This window comes from Girardinichthys multiradiatus, chromosome 4 (assembly GCF_021462225.1).
Source record: "Girardinichthys multiradiatus isolate DD_20200921_A chromosome 4, DD_fGirMul_XY1, whole genome shotgun sequence".
Taxonomy (NCBI): Eukaryota; Metazoa; Chordata; class Actinopteri; order Cyprinodontiformes; family Goodeidae; genus Girardinichthys; species Girardinichthys multiradiatus.
In genome coordinates, this window is record NC_061797.1 from 27,397,405 (window position 1) to 27,423,544 (window position 26,140).

At 39.5% G+C, this 26,140-nt stretch overlaps 1 protein-coding gene across 1 annotated transcript in view; it reads right to left on the reverse strand.

Moving 5' to 3' along the window:
- The window catches only part of usp47 (ubiquitin specific peptidase 47), a 27,716-nt gene continuing 1,576 nt past the window's right edge, over positions 1-26,140 (reverse strand). The window contains exons 2-28 of the mRNA XM_047362734.1: positions 23,449-23,643; positions 20,699-20,815; positions 20,420-20,573; positions 20,230-20,326; positions 20,009-20,154; positions 19,813-19,892; positions 16,925-17,074; positions 16,732-16,827; positions 16,488-16,640; positions 14,295-14,453; positions 11,109-11,240; positions 10,852-10,928; positions 10,179-10,234; positions 8,367-8,479; positions 8,164-8,265; positions 7,827-8,034; positions 7,602-7,717; positions 6,640-6,759; positions 5,789-6,563; positions 5,427-5,602; positions 5,247-5,327; positions 4,843-4,958; positions 4,621-4,739; positions 3,772-3,902; positions 3,174-3,221; positions 2,962-3,092; positions 1-925 (exon numbers count right to left, since the gene is read on the reverse strand). Coding sequence (XP_047218690.1) covers positions 751-925; positions 2,962-3,092; positions 3,174-3,221; positions 3,772-3,902; positions 4,621-4,739; positions 4,843-4,958; positions 5,247-5,327; positions 5,427-5,602; positions 5,789-6,563; positions 6,640-6,759; positions 7,602-7,717; positions 7,827-8,034; positions 8,164-8,265; positions 8,367-8,479; positions 10,179-10,234; positions 10,852-10,928; positions 11,109-11,240; positions 14,295-14,453; positions 16,488-16,640; positions 16,732-16,827; positions 16,925-17,074; positions 19,813-19,892; positions 20,009-20,154; positions 20,230-20,326; positions 20,420-20,573; positions 20,699-20,815; positions 23,449-23,643 — 4,023 coding nt within the window. The 3' untranslated portion in view covers positions 1-750. The remainder of the gene's footprint in view (positions 926-2,961; positions 3,093-3,173; positions 3,222-3,771; positions 3,903-4,620; positions 4,740-4,842; positions 4,959-5,246; positions 5,328-5,426; positions 5,603-5,788; positions 6,564-6,639; positions 6,760-7,601; positions 7,718-7,826; positions 8,035-8,163; positions 8,266-8,366; positions 8,480-10,178; positions 10,235-10,851; positions 10,929-11,108; positions 11,241-14,294; positions 14,454-16,487; positions 16,641-16,731; positions 16,828-16,924; positions 17,075-19,812; positions 19,893-20,008; positions 20,155-20,229; positions 20,327-20,419; positions 20,574-20,698; positions 20,816-23,448; positions 23,644-26,140) is intronic.

A 26,140-nucleotide genomic window follows, 5' to 3' on the forward strand; every position in this document is an offset into this window, starting at 1 on the left:
TTGGTGTTGCTTCAATGTATTTTATGACAGAAAGGGCCGACAGCCTATGAAATCACTACATGAAGTGAAAGTGCTGCGACAGATGCAGAGCAGCACACAACAACATATAACGTGGGTGTTACAGGAACACATTGTTTGTTGCTTTTATACTCATCAAATCATGTGAATGATCGTTTAAACTGCAAAGTTACAGAGAGAGCGCGGTCATTCTCGCCAGAGGAGGTGAGGAAGAGGGGAGGCTGCGTCAGGAGTTCTCGGTGGCATTGTTTTTTTTTTTTTTTAAAGCATTCAGAAGACTCTGAGTAACTTAGGATGAGCAGTGGTCAAACGATAAGAGAACAGTACAAGACGGACGAAGATGAGCAAGAATCAACACTGTCCAGAACAAAGAAAGAGGAACACAAAATGATAGCAAGTTTGATTTCAAAGGAGACTCATAAAGACCGGATGGATGCCTTTCCAACTGGTTTCACTGTCCTAACCTCTCCACACCCATTTCACATGATTTGTCAATACACCATTTGATTCTTCTCTGTAAAATTAGCTTCTGAACATCCCTTTAGACTTTACAGTACATTACACTATAGTACACAACTGAACCAGCTCTGGGGCTGCGAGTACAGGCTGTGAGAACACCAGTCTCACAACGCTGCTTTGTTTCAAGTCACTGTTGTGTCAAAGTCCAGATGCCTGCTTGTTCTCCTGCAGTAGCCAGGTGATCTAAACAGCCAGGAGTGGTTTGTGCACGCCTCAGTCCTGCCCCGGGTCCCTCACAGGGCCGCCATCCAGGTAGATCTTGAGGGCCTTCTCTTTGCGTGGGGAGTAGCTGACGCGGTGTCCCGTCTTCAGCAGGCGGCTGCTTTCCTTCTTCATTAGCTCGTTGCGCTCGTCTTCCGACAGTTCCAGAGGTTCTTCTCTGCTGTCCCTGCACAGATACAGAGAGCACGTGATTTCATGTCAAACATGCAACTTTTCTGATACTTGAGTCTTGGAAATTATTTCAAAAACAATGAATATAAAACCTATTTCAATTGTATATTGCATTTAGTTAAACATTTCAAAAAGTATCAGTTTTTAGGTGGCAAAATTTTGTATCTCAAAACATTATAACATAACTGAAAAGTTTATTTTAGTAATTTAATAGATGAAGTGAAACTATTATATACTGTAGGTTCATTAGACAAAAATATATTTCAAGTGTTTAGTTCTGTTTATTTTTATGATCATGACTAAAGGCCAAAAAACCCCTCAAACTTCGGTTGATTTAGTTGAATTTTTATACAGAAATGTTACATATGCCTGGAGAAGGCAGCTCACCATGCACATGGATGGTAAGCCACAAATCATCATTGCTAAACAAGCTGGATGTTCACAGATTGGTGTGTCCAAGCTTATTAATGGAAAGTTTGATTGATGGAAAAAGTGTGGTTGAAAAAGGTAAACAACAACAGGATAACTGCAGTCTTGAGGATTCTGAAGCAAAATCTATTTGCTTTTAGGGGAGATTCAAAATACAGTTGGAGTCAGAGCTTTAGGAGGCGCTCCTGAACCAGAGACGTCATCAAAAGTGTCTTACCTGGGCTATGGAGAGAAAGGACTGGATCACTGCTCAGTGACCAGATTTGTCCTTTCAGAAAAAAAATATTTTGCATTTCATTTGTAAATTAAGGTATAGAGTTTGGAGTATATGGGAAGACTATGGATGGGTAATATGGACGTAAAACTTTATCACAATATTGTGTTGTATTCAGAGCAATGTCAGTGAGTAATGATCAAAAAATATTTAAAAATGCAGTGACGTCTTTTTTTGGCCTATATTGTGTGGCTGTGATTACATGTAACTAAAGTCACAGCCACACAAATACAAAAAAAAGAACAACTTCCCAGTTATTGCATAGGCTACCTCAGGGCACTCGTTAAATTATTCAATGTAATTCTATCGTAAAAGCACAATAATTGCCTTTAATCATATTTTTAAATAAATAAAAAATCTAAATTCAAAAATACTTTATTCATCCCAAAGGGAAATGAAATGTTGTAGCTCATGTTATGAAGGTTTCCTCAAAGAGCTGTTGTAGATGCTGATGGTTGTGGGCAGGAAGGATCTCCTGTAGCGCTCCGTCTTACAGCAGATCTGAAGAAGCCTCTGACTGAAGACACTCTGTTGTTGTAGGACAGTCTCATGAAGAGGATGCTCAGGGTTCTCCATAATGTTCTTCATTTTATGAAGAATCTGTCTTTCCACAATGATCTCCAGAGGTTCCAGATACTGATACCAAGAATGCTTTTGCAGTTTGCAAGCATTAACATGTAAAGTTTATCATTGACCCGATAAATCCAAATTTATTTTACTTTTTGTGGCACCAAAGGCCTTTATTTTTCTCATGTTTTTGACAGGAAGCTGACAGGAAAGGGGTGGAGAGGACATGCAGCAAAGGTCGCCAGATCCAGGAGTCGAACCTACGACTGGCTGCGTCAAGAAGGGTCACCACGCCCCGATAGATCAAAGTTCTTCTGTAAACCTTTTCTAAAATCACAACAATGATCCAACTGTACGATAAATGCCCATCCCTAGCAGGGATCCACAAAATCCAAGTTGCTTGAGGGTCAGTGTCAAGTTGTCCCCAGTCACTGATAATTTGGAGTCACGTCATCTGCTGGTGTTGGTCCAACGTATTTTATCAAGTCCAAAGTCAGTACAGTCATCTACCAGGCAACTGTAGAGCACTCTGCTGACAAGCGTTTTAGATATGCTGATTTTATATTCCAGCAGAACCTGGTACCTTCCCACAAAGTCAAAAGCACCAAGAGTTGCTTTAATGACCACGGGGTCACTCTCACTATTGTCAAGAGGCAGATGAGAGACACCACTGCCAGCAATATAGAAGAACTGAAGGCCGCTAATAAATTGCAATAAGCATGCATCAGAGACTGTTTAAACATATTTACATGTTTTCGTACCTGTAGAAGACCACAGCTCCATCATCACAAATGTAGAGAGGCCACACATTCAAAGTCGACACCTTTGGGTTCCAGTCCAAATCCTGGTGGATTTCCAACACGGATATATCACATGGAAATGTTCCCCTACCCTGTACAGCAGAGACATACAGCTCTTAAGTAAAATAAGATCACGTGAACAAATAGGGTCTGAGATAGTGAAATTCTCATACCTTTGCAAACTCCAGGTTTTCCAGAGGAATACCACTCATTTCACTGAGCTGCAATCAAAAATAAATAATTTAAACAAAAATCAAGAAACAGAACATGTTTATGATATCAAGCAAGGTGAAACTATATCAGTGAATAAAAGTGGTAAATGTGAAATGTCATGAAAAGTGACCTATATGTAAACTCACTTGAATAAAAGCTACAAGTATAACCAAAACCACAAACTGCACATGAACTATCAAGCATTTTTATTGATCATTTAACATGTAAAGAAAAATGCATAAAAACATGTAAACATATATAAACCTAGATAAAAGATGGTTGAAACACAAAAATGAGGATGAGGCTACTACCAATAACCAGCAGATGGCGACAATTCTTCAAAGAAAATCTTTTTAAATGACAGTTGATTTAACATGATTTTTTATTCAATTGCCTTGGCAGCAATAAATAAATAAATGTTCTAAATTTACTGACTTTTATTTTGTAAAACATCTTCTTTATCTATGGTACGTTTTTAAAAGCCTTTGGTCATAGTTGGTATCATCCAATTTCTTTTACAGTGTACAAAGTAACAAGTATGGCATGGGACATAAATACCTTTTCCTTGAGTTCTTCCACACTGCTGCTCTCCAAAATGACCTCCTGGAAAGGTCCCATCTTCATGGTAGTTGGACTCCACCTCCGAGTCAAAATCGCCAGCTGTGACATGGACTTCATCTTCTCTGAATCTGAAAAAAGGCAAACAATGACCGAGTCAACCATATTAACTTCAAACCGGTCATGGGCTGGCTACTGGTATCAAGGTATGTCAAGGTTTAAAAAGCTGAGGTGGAGTGACCGGAGTTTGCTCCCGATCTCCGAAGCATGTAGTAACATAGCGATGCCCTGCCCCTCCCACACATACTGCTCTGCGCTGGCTGTCAGCTGGCTGGCAAAAACCTACTAAACTTTACGTTGTTGACAAGAAAGACAAATTTGTAGTAGACATTTGCGGTTGAAAACATGGTGTGGAAACAACAGGAGGGCCACCGATCACTCCTGTTAGGAAAAGGCTATGAGCAGCATTTCTGTTGGGCAGCCATCTGAATGTAATGTATATTAAAATTGAAAACAAAAGTAAATGTTATAAATAACCGTACTACAACTAATCAGAGTATTTTACAAGAACTTTCTGTTCCGGTTCAAGTTTTTAAATTTGTCACAGTATCAATGAATATGGCAAACTAAACAAGTACTTTGTAATTTTATTACATAAAATAATTTAATCGGTGAACAACAATGTGTTCAAGGTTTTCTTGTTGTTTATTTCATCTTAAGACTAAAGTGACTTTCTATTAAAAGAAAGTCATTAATATCTCATAAAACAAAGTGATGGTATTTGCTTTAACATAGGTTTAGAAAATGCATTTCAGCTTGTTTGATAAAAACTGCAGATAATTAACTCACCATCAAGGACTTCCAGGAAAACCTCCCAGTTTGAGGAAATGCTGATGTCCTCCTCATAAACGTGGTAATCCAAAAACACCGTCCCTGGATTCTTCCATGTCTTTTTCCTGAGACGAACCCTAACAAAAAACAAACTAATTTATTGACCATTTCATACAAACAATTTGTTTTTCTCAAGAAAAATGGCGTGAATGTGCCAAACGTATTATAGACCGATCCTACCTGTCGATGCTGAGGTCAAGCTTGCACTGCTCTTTTAACTGAGGAACAACCTCCTCTTTGGACTGTCTGACGGTCATGCCCTTGGCAAACACTGTGTCCATGAGAAACTTGCAAGGCTACAGAAAGAAAAATCATTATTTGGCAACTCAACAAACTTCAAAACACAAAAGGTCAACTGACACCACATGCTGTTTTTGCACCAGGGAAGCAATTCAAATGGAGTTTCCCTGCCCTGCTTAAATGCTTATAATCGTGAATATATGACAGGGGAGTGGGGAAATGCTGAAGAAGCAGTCATGCCCCTCGGGTCTCATCCCAATTACCTACCTCAGGAGTCCTCCATGTAAGATTATTCAACTCTAATGCCATACCATCATAATGACAGGGTAATAATCAGGTCTCACCTCTGGTTCATTTACAAGCAGTTGAAACACCTTGACTCTGTATTCGCCCTTCTTTAATGCTCTTCCCAGCCGGATGGTTATCTGAGCAGCAAAAGTAAAAGCTCAGTTAGAATTTAAAAGGCCTTCTTAAACAAACTGCTACCCCAAATTAAATATATATCCCGAGAAGAGTCTCCTGACCTTGTTGTCGTCAGAGAACGATGAGAGCGTTTCATTGAGGCGTACGCTCTCAAACTCCTGGTTGTTGGCGTACACCCGAAACACCTTGAACTGGGACGACGGGACTCCAACGTAGGGCTCTAGGTTCTGTTTGAATGCCGCTAAGGTTATTCTCTTGTCCACGTGAACCACTAAACCTGAAAAACCACATGCGAGAGCACAATGAATCAGACTGAAAACTTTTGAAGTGATGATCAAACTCATTCTTATTGTTAATTTCAAGAAAAGAAAAAACAGTAAGAGCATTTGTCTAATTTTTTCCTTTAATTTGATAAAAAATCAAATAAATTGCTTTAAATGGGAAAAAAAAAAAAGGCCTTTACATTTTTGGGTATCCCACGAAGCGTCATCCTGGGAATAAGGCTCTACTCTGAAGTACAAGTACGGAGCCTCTGCCTTGCTCTTCCCGTTGTCATCATACTCGCTGTCTGTCCCAGAGTCTTCCTCGGCAGTGTCCCAGGTCTCCTTTTTGCCCTCGTGGGCTTTGGAGCGCCGACTGCTGGTGATGCTGTGTGAGTCCAGGCCGTTGGCCAGCTGGATGGGGCCGCTGTCCGCGTTGCACAGTGTGTCGCTGCTGTGGCTGGAGCTCAGGATATCACTGTCCACTGAGCTAGTGCTGCGGTCATTGTTCACCTCCGAGTCTGACCGCTCCTCGCACACAAACTGGTTCTCCGTGTCAGAGGAGGCAGATATCCGGTTCTCCAGCTCCCTGCTGTCCGCGGCCACACACAGCGAAGAGTTCGAGTCTGCCTCCTGAGTCGGCGACTCGATATGTTCAAAGTCGCTGGTGTCTGAGCTTTTCTGGCTGTCACTAGCACTGGAGCCTTGCTGCTGCAGAGACAGGTTCTTTAACTTTTCTGTGCTCTCCTCCAGTATAGCTTCTACAGATTTCCTGTTACCCTTTGGTCCTTCAAATGGAGCGTCAGAGTCTTCTCCCACTTTTTGGCAAAGAGTTCTGTGGGCCAGAGTGCCGGGAGACTGCTCGGGCAGCAAGACAAACAGACGGATCGTGTTCCCGTGGCGATCCAACAGTTTCCACAAGAGTGAGTCGGTGAAAGCAACCTGATGATCCGTCAAATCGGAGCTCTCGACAAAAACCTGATGGAACAGAACTAAATTAAATGTTCTGATTTTCAAACTTCAACAATAAGAACATTAAGGAAGAAAAGAAGACCTTGTTGCTCCTGAAGAAGCCCTCGGCCTTTAGCGTCTTGTTTGGAACATAGAGGAGCCTGAGGTCATTGTAGCACCGCTCCAAAACCACCCGCATTGTTTCGGCAGGTAGACATGTGGCCTAAAAACAAAACAAAACACACATGAGTAGGTACTCGCACTTGATCTCCCCTTCTCACAGGCAATGCACACGTAATACACTGGTGCATCTCAATAAATAGTCATTCAAGTTACACTCATGTTGATTTATTCACACATCGACATATTTCAGATATTTATTTCTGTTTTACTTAGATGATTTTTTCTTACTAATTAAAACCCCAAATTCAGTTTCTCACTAACTATAACTTTAAATAAAAGGTCAATAAAACTGTATTTTTCAAAGAAATAAAAGTAGTATATTATGACCATGTTGGGGTCTAGACAGTCATGGGGAAGATTGTGGACTAGATAGTTGTGTAAGAAAGTCAATGACAAAAGGCCCTTGCTAAAGAAGCTGGTTGTTCATAAAGTGCTGTAAAAAGGCATATTCATGGAAAGTTGAGTGGAAGGTAAAAGTGTCAGGGATAACCACATGATTGTGAGAATTCTGAAGCAGAATATGGTGATTATTCACCAAGGACTGCATTTAGAGTGCAAAAGCAAACCCGAAGTATTAAGTGCATGAACCACAGAGGACATGCATTTAGAAGGTTGACACTGATGTCTTAAAAATCCTGTTTTTTATTAATCTTATGTAATATTGAACTTTTCTAAAACTGTTTTTTGAGTTTTAATTATTTGTGTTATCACCAAAATGAACAGAAAAAATGTCAATACTTGAAATATTTAACTTGACGTGTGATGAATTTATATGAATCCAACTTTTTCAACTGAATTACTGAAACAAATTAAGTTAGAAATGATTGTTTAATTTATTGAGATGCAACAGTACATGGGTTTAAAATAAACTAATTAAGAAACCTGTGCTATAAGCTGTTTAAACTCAGTGATGGACTGGTTCAGGTACGCTCGCACACTGATTGGAAGGGCGATGGTCTCGGTCTTCAGATCAACAACGTGGACCTTCACCATCACCTCTGTAGGCAAATAAAAAAAATACAAAATTCAAAATACTTGGCATGACCGACCACTTAGCCATACATACAATACTGCACTTAAATCTTTTGTCAATCCTACACAACCAACCTCCAGGTTTGTACGGCTGGAAGATCTGATCAGTCCGGCGAGTCTCAAGGAGCAAATCGAACATGTACGAGGACTTAACGCCTCCAAGCAGGAGCCCCATCGGTGTGTCTTCCTCACCTTCGTACGACCGCTCCAGATACTCATGGAACTCATCATACTTTACCAAGCGACAGCAGTCAGGAGGGACGACTCCTTCCAGCTCCATCAGCTGAGGAATCACACAAACAAAAAATAAAATAAGCTATTATAATTTCTGTTCAGTGACCACCTTCTAAAACACATCCAATCACATCCATACGGTGGTCAAATGGAGAACAAGAGTAATAACTCAACCCACCTTGTAGGCCATTTCTGTTGCTTCTCTGAGAGTTTTATCCTTATGAACCTCCAACTTGCTCTCCATCATCATTTTGACAGGATGCACGCAGAAGAGCTTGATCTGAAAATTAGGATAAAAACTTTCCAGCTTTTCGTAGCTAATAAAGTGTTACAAAAACTGATCTATCCAAGTCCATGACAACTCTTAAAACACAAGAATACCTTGCAAGTGTTGCGTTCAATTTCCCTCTGACGTTTCTCTTGCTCCTCGAACTCTTTCTCCTTCTGAACCAAACTCTTTATGTGCTCTGGGAAGTCTTCCACAGCTAGAAACTCTGCAGAGAGACAACAGTACACATTAAACCTATATGCAACCTCATGACACAACGACGCAGGAAATCTACGCTAAAGAATGAGGGTAGAGAAAACGACAACATAAAGACATTGAATGACAAGTCATAAGACGTTAAAGCCGGTTGATTTTATTTAAGATTGACCCGTTACAAACAAATACTTTTGCAATTCAAGCAAAGAAGCTTAAAACTTAGTTTAGATGGACTGTGAGGAGCCCTGGGTGGAACACTTCCTGGAAGAAACTTCATCCATACTTATTAGGTTATGTAACTGACATTTGTAATGACCTTTTTTTAGGAAAAAAGTCTAAGAAATTCAGAATAATACCCCCAGATAGACAACAACAATTGGCCATGAGATTATAAACACTGACAAGTAAATAACAAATTCACTAACTATTGTCCAAACCACTAACAGGTTGCAAAAGCAAATGCTGGAAGTTGACAACAAGAAATCCTTCTTGCATTGAAAGCAGAAAACAAAAGTGGAGACCCACAGCAGAGACGGGTGTATCTGTCCATAGGACCACAATAAGCCCTACGCTCAATAGAGCTGGGCTTTATGGAAGAGTGGCCAGAAAAAAGCCATTATGTAGTGTAAACAATAAGAAGGCAGGTTGTGAGTTTGCAACCAGGCCTGTGGGCGACTGGCCGAATGTATGGAGGAAGATGCTCTGGTCAGATGAGACAAAAATTGAAAATTTCTGCCACCAAGGTAAATGCTATGTCTGGTACAAACCAAACACATTCCATTACCCTAAGAACACGATCCCCACAGTGAAACATGGTGGTGGCAGCAGCATGCTGTGGGGACGTTTTTCAGCAGCAGGAACTGTGTAACTGATCCGAGTCAAGGGAAAGATGGATGGCACCATTACAAGGACATTCTGGAGCAAAACCTGTGCAAGTCTGCTTGTGATTTGAGACTTGGACGGAGGTTCATCTTCCAGCAGGGCCCGAAGCGTACTTCTAAAGCAACACTCGAGTGGTTTAAGGGAAAACATTTAAATGTGTTACAATGGCCTAGTCAAAGTCCAGACCTCAATCCAATTGAGAAACTGTGGTTAGACTGGAAGATTGCTGTTCACAAGCGAAAACCAACATTTTGTCTTGAGGAATGGGCAAAAATCCCAGTGGCAAGATGTGGCGAGCTCATAGAGACTGATCCACAGGGACCTGCAACTGTTATTGCAACAAATGGTGCCTCTACAAAGTACGGCTGAACAGTTAGGCATGCTGAAGTTCTCTGTTTTTTATCCCATTTGTTGTTTACATCTTCAAAGTCATAGCCGTGTTCTGTAAATGAAATGGTGCAAACTTAAACAATCCATTTTAATTCCAGGTTGCAAGGCAACAACACATTAAAAGTGCCAAGGGAGGTGAATACTTTTGCAAGTCACTGTATGCTACTGATGGCGGCCCAATCGTGCAAATGTAATGATATCAATGATAAACTACAGACGTTTGGTGCGAGAGGTATAGACAAGTTTATACCTCTACATCTTAAAGCTGATTTTGCAAAAGGAGAACCATCTAAACAATAACAGACTGATTGTCATAATGCTATAACTGATCATTAATCTGATATAAAAATGTATAATTCAGAATCAAAAAATGTGACATTATCAGCCAGTTACTGCTGGCGTTTTCTCTAGCATATCTGGTCGTGTTATTCTCTTACTTGCATTCCTTGAGGGATCTTTCAGTCTATAAATCAGCATATATGCATTTGTAGAACTGTTAAGGAAAAAACAGAAGAAAATCTCATTATTCTGAACTTAGAAAAGAAAATCACCTTTGAACCAGAAACATTTAAAATATGTGAAATAGGTATAAGTTTTTTTCTAATATACACTGCTGGTCAAAAGTTTTAAATACACTTTCCCACCTAATGGGTCTCTTTAATTTCATGACTATTTACATTGTAGATTCTCACCTAAGGCATCAACTAGGCACCCTTTGCTTTGATTACTGCTTTACTCTCTTGCCATTCTCTCCATGAGCTTCATGAGGTGGTCACCTCAAATGGTTTTCCAAAGAGTCTTAAAAGAACTTCCCAGAGGTTCATGGAGAGACGGCGAAAAGTTAATATTTCGGCCATCACAGCAAAGGGCGGCTACTTTAAGGAATTTAAAATATAAAACATAATTAAAGTTCTTTACAATTTTGCGTTTGCTACATAATTCCATATGTGTTCATTTACAGTTTTGATGTCTTCAGTGAGAATCTACGTACAATGTAAATATGCATAAACATAAAGAAAACCATTAAATGAGAAAGTGTGTCTAAATCTTTTGAGCGGTAGTGTACATCTCTAAAGTCTGAGTACCGAGTGCAGACATGGCACAACTAACCTTGCAAAGGCGCTGGAATAATAGCCTCTGCTCCCTGAGGACCCCCCATACGTCTTCCTGATATCATCCTGGGTGATCTATTGCAGAGAAATGTACCAAAATGTAAAACTAACTAATAAAAACAATAAAAACATGAGACAATATGCGTTATTTGGTTTTTTGTTTCTTTTTTACCAGAAAGAGCAGAGGTCTGCTAAATCAGTCATAAATGAGTCTGTAACAGGATACAAAAAAGCCACGTAAATGTTGACTCTGACCTTGCTAACATGCTGATCATTGAAACTGTACCACTGGCCATCACTGAAGGACTTGATATAGGCGTAGTAGTGTCCACCCGCAGCACTTCCAGAATGGACCATGACAGAGAACAACTCAAAGGTCAGCAAGCTCTAAGAATGAAAAGAGAAACATCATTCAGAGAGAAGCGACAATACATTTGTAGAGTTCTCTGTTGATATACTTCTACAGCAGCGTTACATTAAATAGGCCTGTTACATGACAGCTGCTCAGTAACAGTTATTTTAAATTGTTAATATACTCGGACAGCAGGTACGGATTGGAGACAACATCGCTGGACTTTCACATCCTGCTAGGATATAAAGAGACCAAGACACAGAATAAAACAAATCTAAACAATGATTTGCTTATTCTTTTAACTTCTAGTTCAATCAGCATAAAAGGAAACTAAACTCCTTGTGCTCTTTTTGGTTTTTTGTTAACGTTAATGACACATAAATTAAGTGGGATTATCAGGATATTTCAATCATTTACAGGTCCTTCTCAAAAAATTAGCATATTGTGATAAAGTTAATTATTTTCCATAATGTAATGATGAAAATTTAACATTCATATATTTTAGATTCATTGCACACTAACTGAAATATTTCAGGTCTTTTATTGTCTTAATACGGATAATTTTGGCATACAGCTCATGAAAACCCAAAATTTCTATCTCACAAAATTAGCATATTTCATCCGACCAATAAAAGAAAAGTGTTTTTAATACAAAAAACGTCAACCTTCAAATAATCATGTACAGTTATGCACTCAATACTTGGTCGGGAATCCTTTGGCAGAAATGACTGCTTCAATGCGGCGTGGCATGGAGGCAATCAGCCTGTGGCACTGCTGAGGTCTTATGGAGGCCCAGGATGCTTCGATAGCGGCCTTTAGCTCATCCAGAGTGTTGGGTCTTGAGTCTCTCAACGTTCTCTTCACAATATCCCACAGATTCTCTATGGGGTTCAGGTCAGGAGAGTTGGCAGGCCAATTGAGCACAGTGATACCATGGTCAGTAAACCATTTACCAGTGGTTTTGGCACTGTGAGCAGGTGCCAGGTCATGCTGAAAAATGAAATCTTCATCTCCATAAAGCTTTTCAGCAGATGGAAGCATGAAGTGCTCCAAAATCTCCTGATAGCTAGCTGCATTGACCCTGCCCTTGATAAAACACAATGGACCAACACCAGCAGCTGACACGGCACCCCAGACCATCACTGACTGTGGGTACTTGACACTGGACTTCTGGCATTTTGGCATTTCCTTCTCCCCAGTCTTCCTCCAGACTCTGGCACCTTGATTTCCGAATGACATGCAGAATTTGCTTTCATCCAAAAAAAGTACTTTGGACCACTGAGCAACAGTCCAGTGCTGCTTCTCTGTAGCCCAGGTCAGGCGCTTCCGCCGCTGTTTCTGGTTCAACAGTGGCTTGACCTGGGGAATGCGGCACCTGTAGCCCATTTCCTGCACACGTCTGTGCACGGTGGCTCTGGATGTTTCTACTCCAGATTCAGTCCACTGCTTCCGCAGGTCCCCCAAGGTCTGGAATCGGCCCTTCTCCACAATCTTCCTCAGGGTCCGGTCACCTCTTCTCATTGTGCAGCGTTTTCTGCCACATTTTTCCTTCTCACAAACTTCCCACTGAGGTGCCTTGATACAGCACTCTGGGAACAGCCTATTCGTTCAGAAATGTCTTTCTGTGTCTTACCCTCTTGCTTGAGGGTGTCAATAGTGGCCTTCTGGACAGCAGTCAGGTCGGCAGTCTTACCCATGATTGGGGTTTTGAGTGATGAACCAGGCTGGGAGTTTTAAAGGCCTCAAGAATCTTTTGCAGGTGTTTAGAGTTAACTCGTTGATTCAGATGATTAGGTTCATAGCTCGTTTAGAGACCCTTTTAATGATATGCTCATTTTGTGAGATAGGAATTTTGGGTTTTCATGAGCTGTATGCCAAAATCATCCGTATTAAGACAATAAAAGACCTGAAATATTTCAGTTAGTGTGCAATGAATCTAAAATATATGAATGTTAAATTTTTATCATGACATTATGGAAAATAATGAACTTTATCACAATATGCTAATATTTTGAGAAGGACCTGTATAATGTGAGTCAGAAAAGACACGGCATTACCCAAAAAAATGGTAGATTTTCAGAATAGTATTTTTAGTCCCAACATGTATGAAGAGAAATAATTCAAATATTATTATTAAATTACAACTGTCAAACAACACAGTTCAAACAGCCATGATTCCACACAAACAGCTTACATCCCATTGTGATGAGTGGAAATTAAAAAAACAACTAAAAACCCCAAAAGCTTCCTTTACTATGTTGATCCAGTTATCCAATTCATCATCACATTTTTGATCATTTACAGAACAATCTATACTGTAGATACAATGTGCGTCCTAAGTCAATCGTTGTATTTGCCACAAACTGGTCCCCATACAAATGTTTCAAGCCTTATTTAGAGAAAAGTCATCTTAATCCCCTTGGATGTACAAATAAACAGTTTATTCCTGCATTTTCACTACATTTAATATGTGTGGCAGCCATATTAAATCTGGGGTATGCTGACTCAGAACATGGAGATTCAGATTTCTAAGCCTGAACAGAAGAAGTTGCCGGTTTGTAGTAAGTATGGGCCAAAATGAGATCCTCAAGGTACAATAACCCTAAAAAAACACACCACAGTTTCATGGTATTTGCAGAAGAACAGTTCAAAATATATGTATAACATGATCTAATTGCTTTTGTTTGTATTTTATGTTTTATTGTCACTTTGAAGCTTGCCAACTGAAGCGTTAAAGCTGCATTACATTATTCAAAGTGATCAGAGGCGCTCCTTTTTCCACAATCGCCGTCCATGTTTTTCTCAATGACAAATATTCCTAAATAGCCGGATTGTTCCTTTTTGTAAAACAGAATATCCTTTATTCAGCCAGTTGACCTGGAGAGCTCAGCAACAGGTAGGGGAGGGGAAGTGCTACACTACTCTATGTTTCAAACAGCGGGGTAAAACCACAGTTTTCCCAGCATACATTTTATAGTGAGATACTAAATGATTACTTTGGTTATAATTCCAAATTCAGGTACGTCTGTTCACGTTTCCCTATTCAAAGGCTTTTATAGATAAAGTCCTTAAACGCCCAATGAGGTTACCTTTGGCTTCAATGCTCTCTCTGTGCTACTGGTGCTGTCCAAGCAGATGCCCTCATCCACACAGTCATCAGTGGAAAAATCGTTGCTCATTTGGTCGCTGTGGCAACTGCCTTCATTCTCTGCTCCGCTATCAGTGCAGCTCTCCGTCTGGGGCGACTTCTAAAAGGGGACAAATTCAAAAGAACAATGAAGGTTTAAAAAAAAAAAAAGAAAAAGGAGCGACAGTTTTCAACCATTATTTATGTGTTCATGTACAGGCTTGGAGAGACAAAATCAAAAGCACACAGCAGTGTGTTCAGCCCGATAAGACGGCACCACCATAAAATGAGTTCAAGGCTTAAAAGGAAACATCTAGGCTGCATACTAGCCATGGTCCAAAGGATGGCACACACAACTCATTGTGGCATGGTTTAATAGACATCTATGAAAGGATATAAATCACAATCACTCTTAAGCAGCCACAATCAGCTCCACCAGCCACGGTCCAGCAAGAACACCGTATAGCTAGAAAAGGTCCAAACCACCATAAACGCAGCTATGTTTTTCCTGACAAGGTGCACTTATGTGTGGGGTTTTTTAACCTCTAGGTTCACTGTGTTCAGGATGGAACATGGTTGGTAGAGCAGATTGCAGCTGATGAGTTGCAAAAGCAGAGAGCTCATAGGATTGCCTTCTGCACATTCTATGCTTCTGCTTAGATGTATCAGTCCTATTTTCATCCTTGGCCTGCAGCTTTATGAAGTAACTCGTATAGAAGGGAAGAAATAGTTGCTGGTTTTAATAATGGTTTTGGTCGCTCATAGGGCACATTGTCTCAGGCACGCCCCTGCAGCCGTGGGCAGAAAGCAGTGAACGTACAGTGGGGATATATTATCACCCACAGAGTGATTAATGTAGCTCTACCTTTGACTTTGTAAATGAGCAAGGAACGCTTCATGTAGTAGGTAAATATGACTCCAGCTAGGATTTTCTGAATCGTCTGATTTGTCTGCTTAACTTGCTAGCAGTTTGTCAGATGTAATGGACTACAGGGCCTTGAAACGGTTTATTATTGGTAGGGCAGCCTAAATAGTAATGGTTTATGCCTATGTTTACAAGCGTCAATACAGAAAAACCCCTGTAACATCCGTAACCATATAAAAGCACTCTGACCTTCAAACAGTGTTCTTTGAATCTAAATAAAAACATCTTACTGTATCCTCCCTGCCTGTAAAAGCAGTCTGGATGCTGGGGGCATGAGGTTTACTTTCTCCCTGACATGTAATGCACAAGACATTCTGGGGGTGTTGGCGAGATTATTAAAATGATGAAAGATGTTACAACTACTGTATTCTTACTAATGTTAACATAATTAACACTGGTTAACAATGTGAAATTGATTTCCTTGATGAATTTGCAAACAGTGATGATAATGGAAATTGTTTTGTTTCAATTAATTTTTGCTGCAAGAGTGGACATTACCCAAGTGGTGGTGCTGTTAAATCTTTTTTATTATAATACATTTTTTTATTAAACAAATCAGTTTAAGAGCCCATGTACTTCAACTCTTAGGCTTGCCAATATAAATATCAATTGTGCTTGACCAACTTTAGCAAAATTGGGCAAACTGATTAAAGTCTGGCTAGAAATGATCTTTGGACTTTTATGTAAGGAAATCGTCATAAAAGAAAATTGTGAGATAATATTCTAGCATACAGATAAGGTTTGATTAACTGGCTGATGCCATACAGAAATTGCTTAAAAAAAAAAGATTAAAAAGCGAGGAAAATCTGTCCTTAGAGGGACCAAAGAGTACTTCTGTCAGACGTTCTCTCAAAATGGAAAAGCATGATTGGTTCTTTAAAGAGGAACTGTCTAAAACTGTTTCTAGACAATCTGCGGGTTTGGTTTTTTGCTTCTGGAAACTAACAAAGAAGTTGAAACGAAACGAATCCTTTTCCTTTTCTTCCCCCCACAAGCAATGTGGAAGTTCAATGTTTTCAATGTCACTCAACCTGGGGATATGTATATTATGAAAAATACATGTAGAAAAATGGGGCTATACCAAGAGATGCACACAGCATCTTTAAATTACCGTTACATCATGTTCCTCATCACATATATTATGGAAGTAATCACATTGTGGTTCATCAACATAATGTTCACAATGCGGAGGGGCCCTTAATCTAATCTGAGAGTGATGGCTGCTCTCACCTCATCTTCCACATCGATGAACGGGCTCATATCGAGCTCCTCAGGGAACGTCATGCGGTCGTTAAGCTTGATGCGATGCATAGTGGTGTAGTCAAAATCAAACCTTTTCAGCTGCAATGTCAGCAGGTAGGGAAAGTGCAGAAATCTCAGGCCCTGGGTAAAGAAACATTTATAAAAGCATCAGAAGAGCTCAGCTGCAGAACGCTGTATTCCTATCGCTGCTTCACGTGTTCACTACGCCCACCTTTCGGGCATCACATTTCTTTTTGCAGCGCTCACAGAAGTACTGGTTGGGGCCATCCAAGGTTTCTGGCTGGATGAATGCCTGCAAAGCCTCCTCCTGCAGAAGCACAATAATTGGATCGACTCCACTGAGTTTAAAGTTTAAATATTAAAAAGTCATGACTTGAATCACATTATTGACAAGAAAAACCTACCACACTTCCATAGGCCTGACTGGCTCCAAAGGGTCTGATCACAAGAGGGATGTCCAGGTAAGTGTCGATTCTCCAGCTCTCATATCCACACTCCAAACAACGTACATAATCCTTCAGCTTTCCCTGGTACAGCTGGTTGATCAGATCAGCCTGAGGATATACAGAGGCATTATTTTCCCCTAACAATCTTCATCTCCATGCTATGTTCTCATGCGAAAGAAAGAAATTACAACAAGTACAAAGTAATAGTACGATGGATTGAAAAATACATAAACCATATTAAATTGAAACATAAAGCACTGGGTTTATACAGGTACCAGGCATGAGATTATGTCAGATTCTTGCAGTTTGATAATATTCAGTAAAAAAAGTTTCAAAGTATTGTGGCATTTACTCCAAAGTTTAACAAATGTATACAATTTACCTGGTTTCAATTTGAAGCACAATAGTAATAGTTACTTCTACTGCTGCCATTATAATATATTGAATATTACAGCTGTAACCATTATTTATAAACACTTGTTATTGTGATTATGATGCAAAAATTAATAAAAAATAAAATCGACCTGCTAAATTTAGTAATAGTTCTCAAGAGCTTATCGTACAAATCAAAAGTCCCTACTCTGTTCCACACTTCATAGCGTAACAAAAGTATAACAAGCTCATATTAGCTAGTTATTTAGTCAGGCTATTTGCACGGGGAACCAGTCTGCAGTAAGCTGCTGAACAGACATGTCACTTGCAGCTTGACCACTGTAGGCTTGGGTGATGCTCCCTAGTGTCCACATATCAACGTTTCCACATTTTTGCCATTTTGTGTTTCTTCTTCTTCCCCCTCAGAGGAAACACAAACTCAACTGTTTGGAAAAACAGGGGTTGGACAATGAAACTGAAACACCTGGTTTTAGACCACAGTAATTTATTAGTATGATGTAGGACCTCCTTTTGCGGCCAATACAGCGTCAATTCATCTTGGGAATGACATATACAAGTCCTGCACAGTGGTAGGAGGGATTTTAAGCCATTCTTCTTGCAGGATAGTGGCCAGGTCACTACGTGATACTGGTGGAGGACAACGTTTCCTGACTCGCTCCTCCAAAACACCCCAAAGTGGCTCAATAATATTTAGATCTGGTGACTGTGCAGGCCATGGGAGATGTTCAACTTCACTTTCATGTTCATCAAACCAATCTTTCACCAGTCTTGCTGTGTGTATTGGTGCATTGTCATCCTGATACACGGCACCGCCTTCAGGATACAATGTTTGAACCATTGGATGCACATGGTCCTCAAGAATGGTTCGGTAGTCCTTGGCAGTGATGCGCCCATCTAGCACAAGTATTGGGCCAAGGGAATGCCATGATATGGCAGCCCAAACCAATACTGATCCACCCCCATGCTTCACTCTGGGCATGCAACAGTCTGGGTGGTACGCTTCTTTGGGGCTTCTCCACACCGTAACTCTCCTGGATGTGGGGAAAACATTAAAGGTGGACTCATCAGAGAACAATACATGTTTCATATTGTCCACAGCCCAAGATTTGTGCTCCTTGCACCATTGAAACCAATGTTTGGCATTGGCATGAGTGACCAAAGGTTTGGCTATAGCAGCCCAGCTGTGTATATTGACCCTGTGGAGCTCCCGACGGACAGTTCTGGTGGAAACAGGAGAGTTGAGGTGCACATTTAATTCTGCCGTGATTTGGGCAGCCGTGGTTTTATGTTTTTTGGATACAATCCGGGTTAGCACCTGAACATCCCTTTCAGACAGCTTCCTCTTGCGTCCACAGTTAATCCTGTTGGATGTGGTTCGTCCTTCTTGGTGGTATGCTGACATTACCCTGGATACCGTGGCTCTTGATACATCACAAAGACTTGCTGTCTTGGTCATAGATGCGCCAGCAAGACGTGCACCAACAATTTGTCCTCTTTTGAACTCTGGTATGTCACACATAATGTTGTGTGCATTTCAATATTTTGAGTAAAACTGTGCTCTTACCCTGCTAATTGAACCTTCACACTCTGCTCTTACTGGTGCAATGTGCAATCAATGAAGACTGGCTACCAGGCTGGTCCAATTTAGCCATGAAACCTCCCACAATAAAATGACAGGTGTTTCAGTTTCATTGTCCAACCCCTGTACTTCCAGTCACTACATTTACAGGCAGTCAAGGTATAGAAAGTAAATCACCCCCATTCATCTCTTTTACTAAGGGCGACACGTCCGTAAAGCAGCCGGATGCATGCTGGATACCTGAGCAGTTAGCCCAACTAATTAATTAGCCGATTAGCTTTTTAGGCTTGTGTTACTTTAGAAAAGGCAAAATGACTCATAAGCTCTTAAAAAGTACTTCTAAACTTAGCAGGTTTTTATTCTATAATTTTTCCTTTTGTCTAGGTAATAAAATCAAAATGCCAATAAATATTAAAAATAATTCAAACTGATGATCCTTATTCTATATAACTTAAGCAAGAGGATTAATACATCATACTTTTCTGTTTTAGATTATCTGATGCTCCACTTGTTTGTTTTTAAATGTTTGGGTGAACATTGTCTACCTGTGGCATCTTGTTTACCCTCAAGGTTATCATTTGGTAACAATCTCAACACAAATGAGTTGAAAAGAGGCATTATGCAAAAAAAAAAAAGTTTTTCTACAAACATCAAGGCTGAAATGCCTAATAAACCTCTGTATAGATTGTCATTATCTAAGAAATAAACATGCAATCCTCATTCTCAGTTATATGATCAGTCTCTCTTTTTGATTTAAATGAAAGGAAAAGAAAATACTTGAGTATGTTACTGGTGATGGTTATAATAGAGTTCATTCATTACATGACTGTAGTATGTTTTTGTTACTAAAATGTCTGAGATCACTATCTCCTACCTGTTCTGTCTGTCTCCACTTCTGCTCCAGGGCATCAAACATGACCCTGCACAGTTCCTGGACATCATGCTGCTGCCAGGCTGAACAACAAACCCAGAAAAAAAGGATATTTAAGTCTGGAGATGCAGAAGCACACATTCTTCCGCTTGCAGACTACCCCATATGATTGGAGTCACAGGAGAGTACAAAAACTCACCCTCACTGCTATCCCACCCGAAGCTGCGAGTCACATCAGTCGTCTCGATCGCCCGTTTCTTACTGGTCTGCAGCAAAACAAAGAGCCTTTGCAGCTGATAGGGAATACTTGTGACAGGATCCTCCTCTGACTCCTCAAACTCCCAGCTGAAGTTGGACAAAAGGTTTTAAAGTTTATAATTCATTGGCTTTACAAAAACAGATCAAACCGAAGTTACTTACTTGTAGAGTGCATTTCTGAACTCCGGAGTCATAAACAGAGTTTGGAGGAGACTGTTCAAATAGCAAGTCATTGCTTGGTTAACCAAGCCAACATAACCTGCAGGGGGACAAAGGTTTATGTCATGGACAAATTATTTAAGAGTTTTAAAAATACAACAGAGGCAAACTTTCACAGGTTACCAACACCTACCCGTCTCAGATTTGCTGAGGATGGATGAGTAGGAGTACGATGGACTGCTGTAGTCACCGCTGCCGCTCGCACTGCCATCTCTTTGCAGGGGCCCGATAAACCGCTCCTGGGAACTGTCATCCAGCCCACTGTTATCTGCTGTTCCTGACTCATCCTAGTAACAAACAAAACACACCTTGGAATTAAAAAAAATATTAAACTCAAGCTGGTAAGCAAGATTGTTATATACTACATTTAAAAACATAATTGCACAAATAAGTTATATTTTAAATCACTTACCGATGCAGTCTGTGGTTGCTCTCCATCTTTATCTGTAAGATGGAGAAAATTCTTCTTACCGCCAGGCTCAAAGCCAGAATCAGAGAGGGACATCTCACTGTTATGCTCCAGCGGAGCCTTGAGGAAGAGAAAGTGAAACGGAAACCTATATTAATAATCTTCCACAGAAAAAGCCTTTTGATAAGAAAAAAATATGAAACATACAATGATATTCAGACTTCCATTAAATTCATCTTCCACAAACTTCCTGTCTTGATGTGCGCAAAGGAAGCAGTTTGGAGACAACATGTGAGGAGCACTAGCAAGCCGTCTTTCAAAAGACGAGATGGGGATGAGCAAGCAAGTGTAACAGTGGAGGCAGTACCTTAATCCACTGACCTACTCAGTGAGATAACAACAGGCACAGCACTTGGGCTTTGGCCTAGGTCAGCAACAGGATTAGCTTGGGCTCATTTAAGAAAAGAGAATATAATGTGCAGAAACAAACAGAACAAACTCCTCACTGATACACTGACTATGCATTATTTAATTATTTAAATAAGTAATCCCAAATACTTGCTTGGGACATTGTCACAGACTAATCCTTTCAGCTAATAGCAACACAAAGGCTAACTCAATTTTACTTGATGGCACAAATGAAAAACAAACAAGCAAAAAAAAAACATCTTATGTTAGCAGTTTTGATGTAGTTATAATTTAGCAGCCATTTCCTTGCGATGCTGATGGTCCAGATCGTGTGTCATAAGTGAGGTATTACACACCAAGAGCACACACAAGGGACTGTCACTATTATTAAGCCCAAAATAGTTTAAAAATACTAAACAAACTCAAATATGCCAAGGATAAAAAGAAAGTGATCTTGAATATGTTGTAGATAATCAGGAGCATAGGGGAAGACTAAAAACAGACTAAATCAGCTTTATCTTCTGCAAGCCTTAATTCCTTTCAGAATAAATAACTCAACATAGCAGCTTTGCAAAACTCTTTCAAAAATAATGTGATGGTGCATATTGACAATGTGGCTCATTGTGCTACAAGTGAATGACATGTTTTATCCTGGTAGCTTGAAAACGGGTATTCTACAAGGAGACAAATGGAGCCATTTCTTACATCCAGCTATAAAACCAGCTGCACAAGACAATGATGAACATATACAGAAAAATATATATAAGCATTCATTTATAAGATTTTGGTTCTAGACCTTCAAGAAGAAACACAACCAGAAACAAAAGTGGCCACAAGTATAAAGCTCTACTCAGAGTTTTTCCACCAAAGCAGTTCCAGCACTTAACCAGGGCAGAGGGTAGGCTATTCCATAGCCAGGGAGCCAGCTGGAGCCATGTCATTAAATCATTTAAAACATCTCTACAATTAATGCTTGATTCTCTGTCTGCTATATTCTGAATTTTTGTATAAATCCCATTGCAAGTCTAGATTAACTTTTCAAATATCTGTGCATACATGCCTTGGTCGTCATAAACCAGAGGAGAACAACATGTGGCAGTAGCATTAAGAAGAAACTTTTCAAAACTATTGTAAAAATTACCCATTCTACATCAATAGATACATACTCAATCCCAAGTAAGTGCTTGGCACATGCGGTCAGCAAGTAGTGAAAAGTTGTGTTTAGACATTTTATGACTATCTAATACAATGTTAAATACTGAAAGCGGACCAGCTGTTAGACATTAGAATCATTCTCACTCAAAGTATGCACAGGAGGTGTTATTTATTGAGGAGTACTCACCTGTTTGTAAAACAATCTGAGAAAAGGGATCTAACAAGCCTTGTAAACCGAGGGTGTAATTCGCTGTTACCAGTGGATTTGTCATCAGAGCCCGCTGCAGATGCCAAACTGAGGTTAAGTTGAACGGCAGAGTTTTTTTTAGATCGTAGCTTTCATTGTTGATGAATTTCATGAGAAACGCAGCTTCACGTATTACCTCAGGCCACTAATCTGTAAAGCTATAGCTTCTCAAGCTGTTAACTGGTATTAGATACTGGTACTAATTATTACCGTTTGGGACATCAGAAAAGATTAAGAACTGGCCAGCTTAAAGATGAGCTGAGCGGAAACTTAGTTCCTAATTAACCACACATATCCTATTTAGCACAACACCCCCAACAAACAAACATGCTCTGACCTGGGGGGCGCTTAACTAAGTTTCTCTGCAAACGGATGTCATGATAGCCCCACTTTAACAGTGTTAACAGTATGGATTGCTTCTGAATTCTTCACCAACAGAGATACAATCAGGAAATAAACACAAAGTAGGTCCTATTAATGTTAAAAGAGTCGAGTTGGAAATAAACAGGAAAAAAAAAAAAACTGTAACCGCAGCTGCATATTCCAGTGATTGAGTTTTATTACAGGCGATACCAAAATAAACCGCAATCAGACTTCTAATTATTGTTGAGGCCCTGTTTATGCCGTTTATGTTCGATTTAAACCAGACAGATCAAAAACAAATTAACTCTTAAAGTTAAACATGCGTCATTCACGTCATTTTGGTTGGCGGTTGGTCTGAGTAGGCTCTTGATGTACGCGGTCTTTTCCTCTAACCCAGCAAAGAGTTTGTGCTGAGATAGAAAGAAGAACTGGTGCTTGTAGTGGTGGACTAGTTTAGCAAGGGAACTGGTTTGGTTGAAACTCTTCCACCCTGAAAGGAGCTGTGAACTGGTCTATATAAAAACAATGTCACACACTTATATTATGAAAAGCATCTGCCCACATGAGCAACTTGTCTCACCATGTTCAGAGCACTTCCCCAAGCGAGGTCAAAGGTGCCATTCACGTATTCAGCTTTGTGGGCAACGTCCTCATAAAGTTTGGAGAGAGTAGTGGAAGCAGGCAGGTTGAGGGTCAGCCTCTCGTTGACCGTCTTCGCACTGGTGATGTCCTGAATTATGCACAGCACTCTGGGCTCCTCAGCTGCATTATGTATCTGAAAATCAAAGAACACCAAGCAGTAGCATGTTTTACTTGCTATAGCCTTTCTGACATTGTGTAGAGCAAAACATGAAAGATTAATTGATCATAAATGTTAGGAAACATTCCAGTGCCAGAAGTAGTTCCTGTCAGGACAAGCTTCAAGTATCATAAGCGATACTTCTGGGTACGCAATCACTGATTCATGCTCGATACTGCTGTAAAACGCACAGTGTAACTTGTTTTTCAATTGAAACAGGTGTTTCAAGAGGAAACCAGTCATCCTATTGTCAAAACATCTTGTGTCGTTTTATTAGTTTGTCAGGTTGAGTACATAGGCAGGCTCAGGCCAACATGCAGAGAAATGGCAAGGCTGCATTTTTCCTTTCAGAATATTTACCTTTTTATCTTAGTCAATTGATAGGTAGCCACATAATTTCCAAACAGAACAAAAATTAAACTAACCTGATCCTGAATAATTTAAATGTTTAGACAGATTTCTAGCAGGGCATAAATGAGCCATTGTGAACCTACTGAACACAACTACCAGTACATATGCCGAAGTGAAGGGGTGAACCAGCCTTTAATCTAATTTCTGATTAAATTCCAAATTTTGAAATAGACAATTCCCTTGCTTGTAAATTTCTGTTTCTAATAACTGATAAATTAGACCAAAACCCACTCCGTTCTGATCGTGTTTGAGTCAACGCTTAAATTTGACCTTCTAAAGATGCTGCTGCATGCATCTGTTCAACACCATGCTGTATTACACACCTAGAAAATCCTCGTTATTTCATCAGTAACACTCTGTCTGCAACTCAAACACAAGCCCTGATAACATGTGGACACGGTTGGGATTAAAAACAATGTAACACCTTTGCATTAAGTAACAAGATAGAAACACGCCTTTCTAATAATGCTCTAAACAAACTGAGGTTGGATGAGGCTGATTCATAGGCTTACATTTACAATTGAATAAAGTGCTTGAACTGTGAAAGAGACATAATTATGGGTATACTTTCAAGTCATTCCAGTTTTTTCATCCAATCTTTGTGGAGTTTGTGATCTTGGTGAAATGTGACTGACCAGTCCAATAAGGAAACTGCTTCTGACAGCACACGGGGGTGTATTATCAGATTAAAAGTTATTTTTACCATGGATATAATCACAAGGTGCACACGTGAAACTGCAGCTAGCGCAAAATGCAGGCAGTAATCACAAATCTAAGAATTTCTTCATAGATCAAACATTATTCATTGTTATAACTCTATCTATGAACCCATACTGGAAAGTTACAAAAGCTGCAAACGTCATCCACAAACCTAACATCTATCTTTCTTTAACACCAAGTTAAAGAAAGATAAAATAATGCCATAATTATTATTGGGTGACTGGTTCCTCCAGTCTTTTCAAAGAGAATCTGCAGTCAGCTGGTTGGTTGTTCAGAAACTTAAGTTTGTCTTGGTCTATGAATATTTCTGTTTCTTTTAATTTTGTTGAATAAATACACACAATGAAAAAAAGACTAGCTCTAGTTGAACAAACAAAAAAGTTTCAGCAAATATGTGCCATTTTTATTATCAATTTGCAAAAACATTTCAGCATTATGTAATGCCTGGAAAAAAAAAACCTCAACAGGTTTAACTAAACAAACATCTGAAAACCTGCAATTGGAAAAATACGGCAGTAAATATCATGTTTCAGTTGGCGACAAATTATTCAACAAATAAAATGAGCAGTCTCTTATTCTTTAAACAGCCAAGACCAAAAACATGTCTTCCTGGGAAAAGATGCCACTTGGTTTCAGAGGGATCAAATGACTCCGTTGCATTAAACAAACCAAACATTGCTCAAATATGCTAAAGCTACCAGTTCAGAGTTAAGAATCATTTATTGTAAAAATATGGAGAAAAAAAAGTTTATAGAAGAAAATATCCTATCTAATCATGATTCAAAACCACTTAAATGTTTAATAATTAGTGGAAGTTCATTCACAAGAAAAAGTACGTGAATCTCAACCAGTACAAGAGAACTTGTCTGCAACATAACCTTAAGAAAAGATAGCTTTTGATTGTTAGGAAGCATACTGATAGGACTATGGAGGAATGGAGCCATGTTATGATCTGCAGTGGTCAGGTTTTGGTTCAGTGACATAAGTCCATAGAATACCTCTTCAGCTGTCTACCTGGATCTACTAAAGGATTTTTCATTTAATTAAAGGGGGGTGTTGGTTTATTCAAGGTAGTCAATGCCAGGATTCATTAATAAAACATAATTTTAAACACATGAACTGACCCAACACCTTGTTATAATATAAAATATCATAACATGAAATTCAATAGGGAATGCTACAGAAACTAAACTGAAAATGAACTCCTAATGAATGACATGTAATCCAACTAAATATTAAAATCTGGAACCAAAACCTGTAAACAGATTAAAAATGTATACCCTTAAGTAATTGGCATTTTGACATCATTCATACACTTTAAACAGCAACACAAAATGTTTAT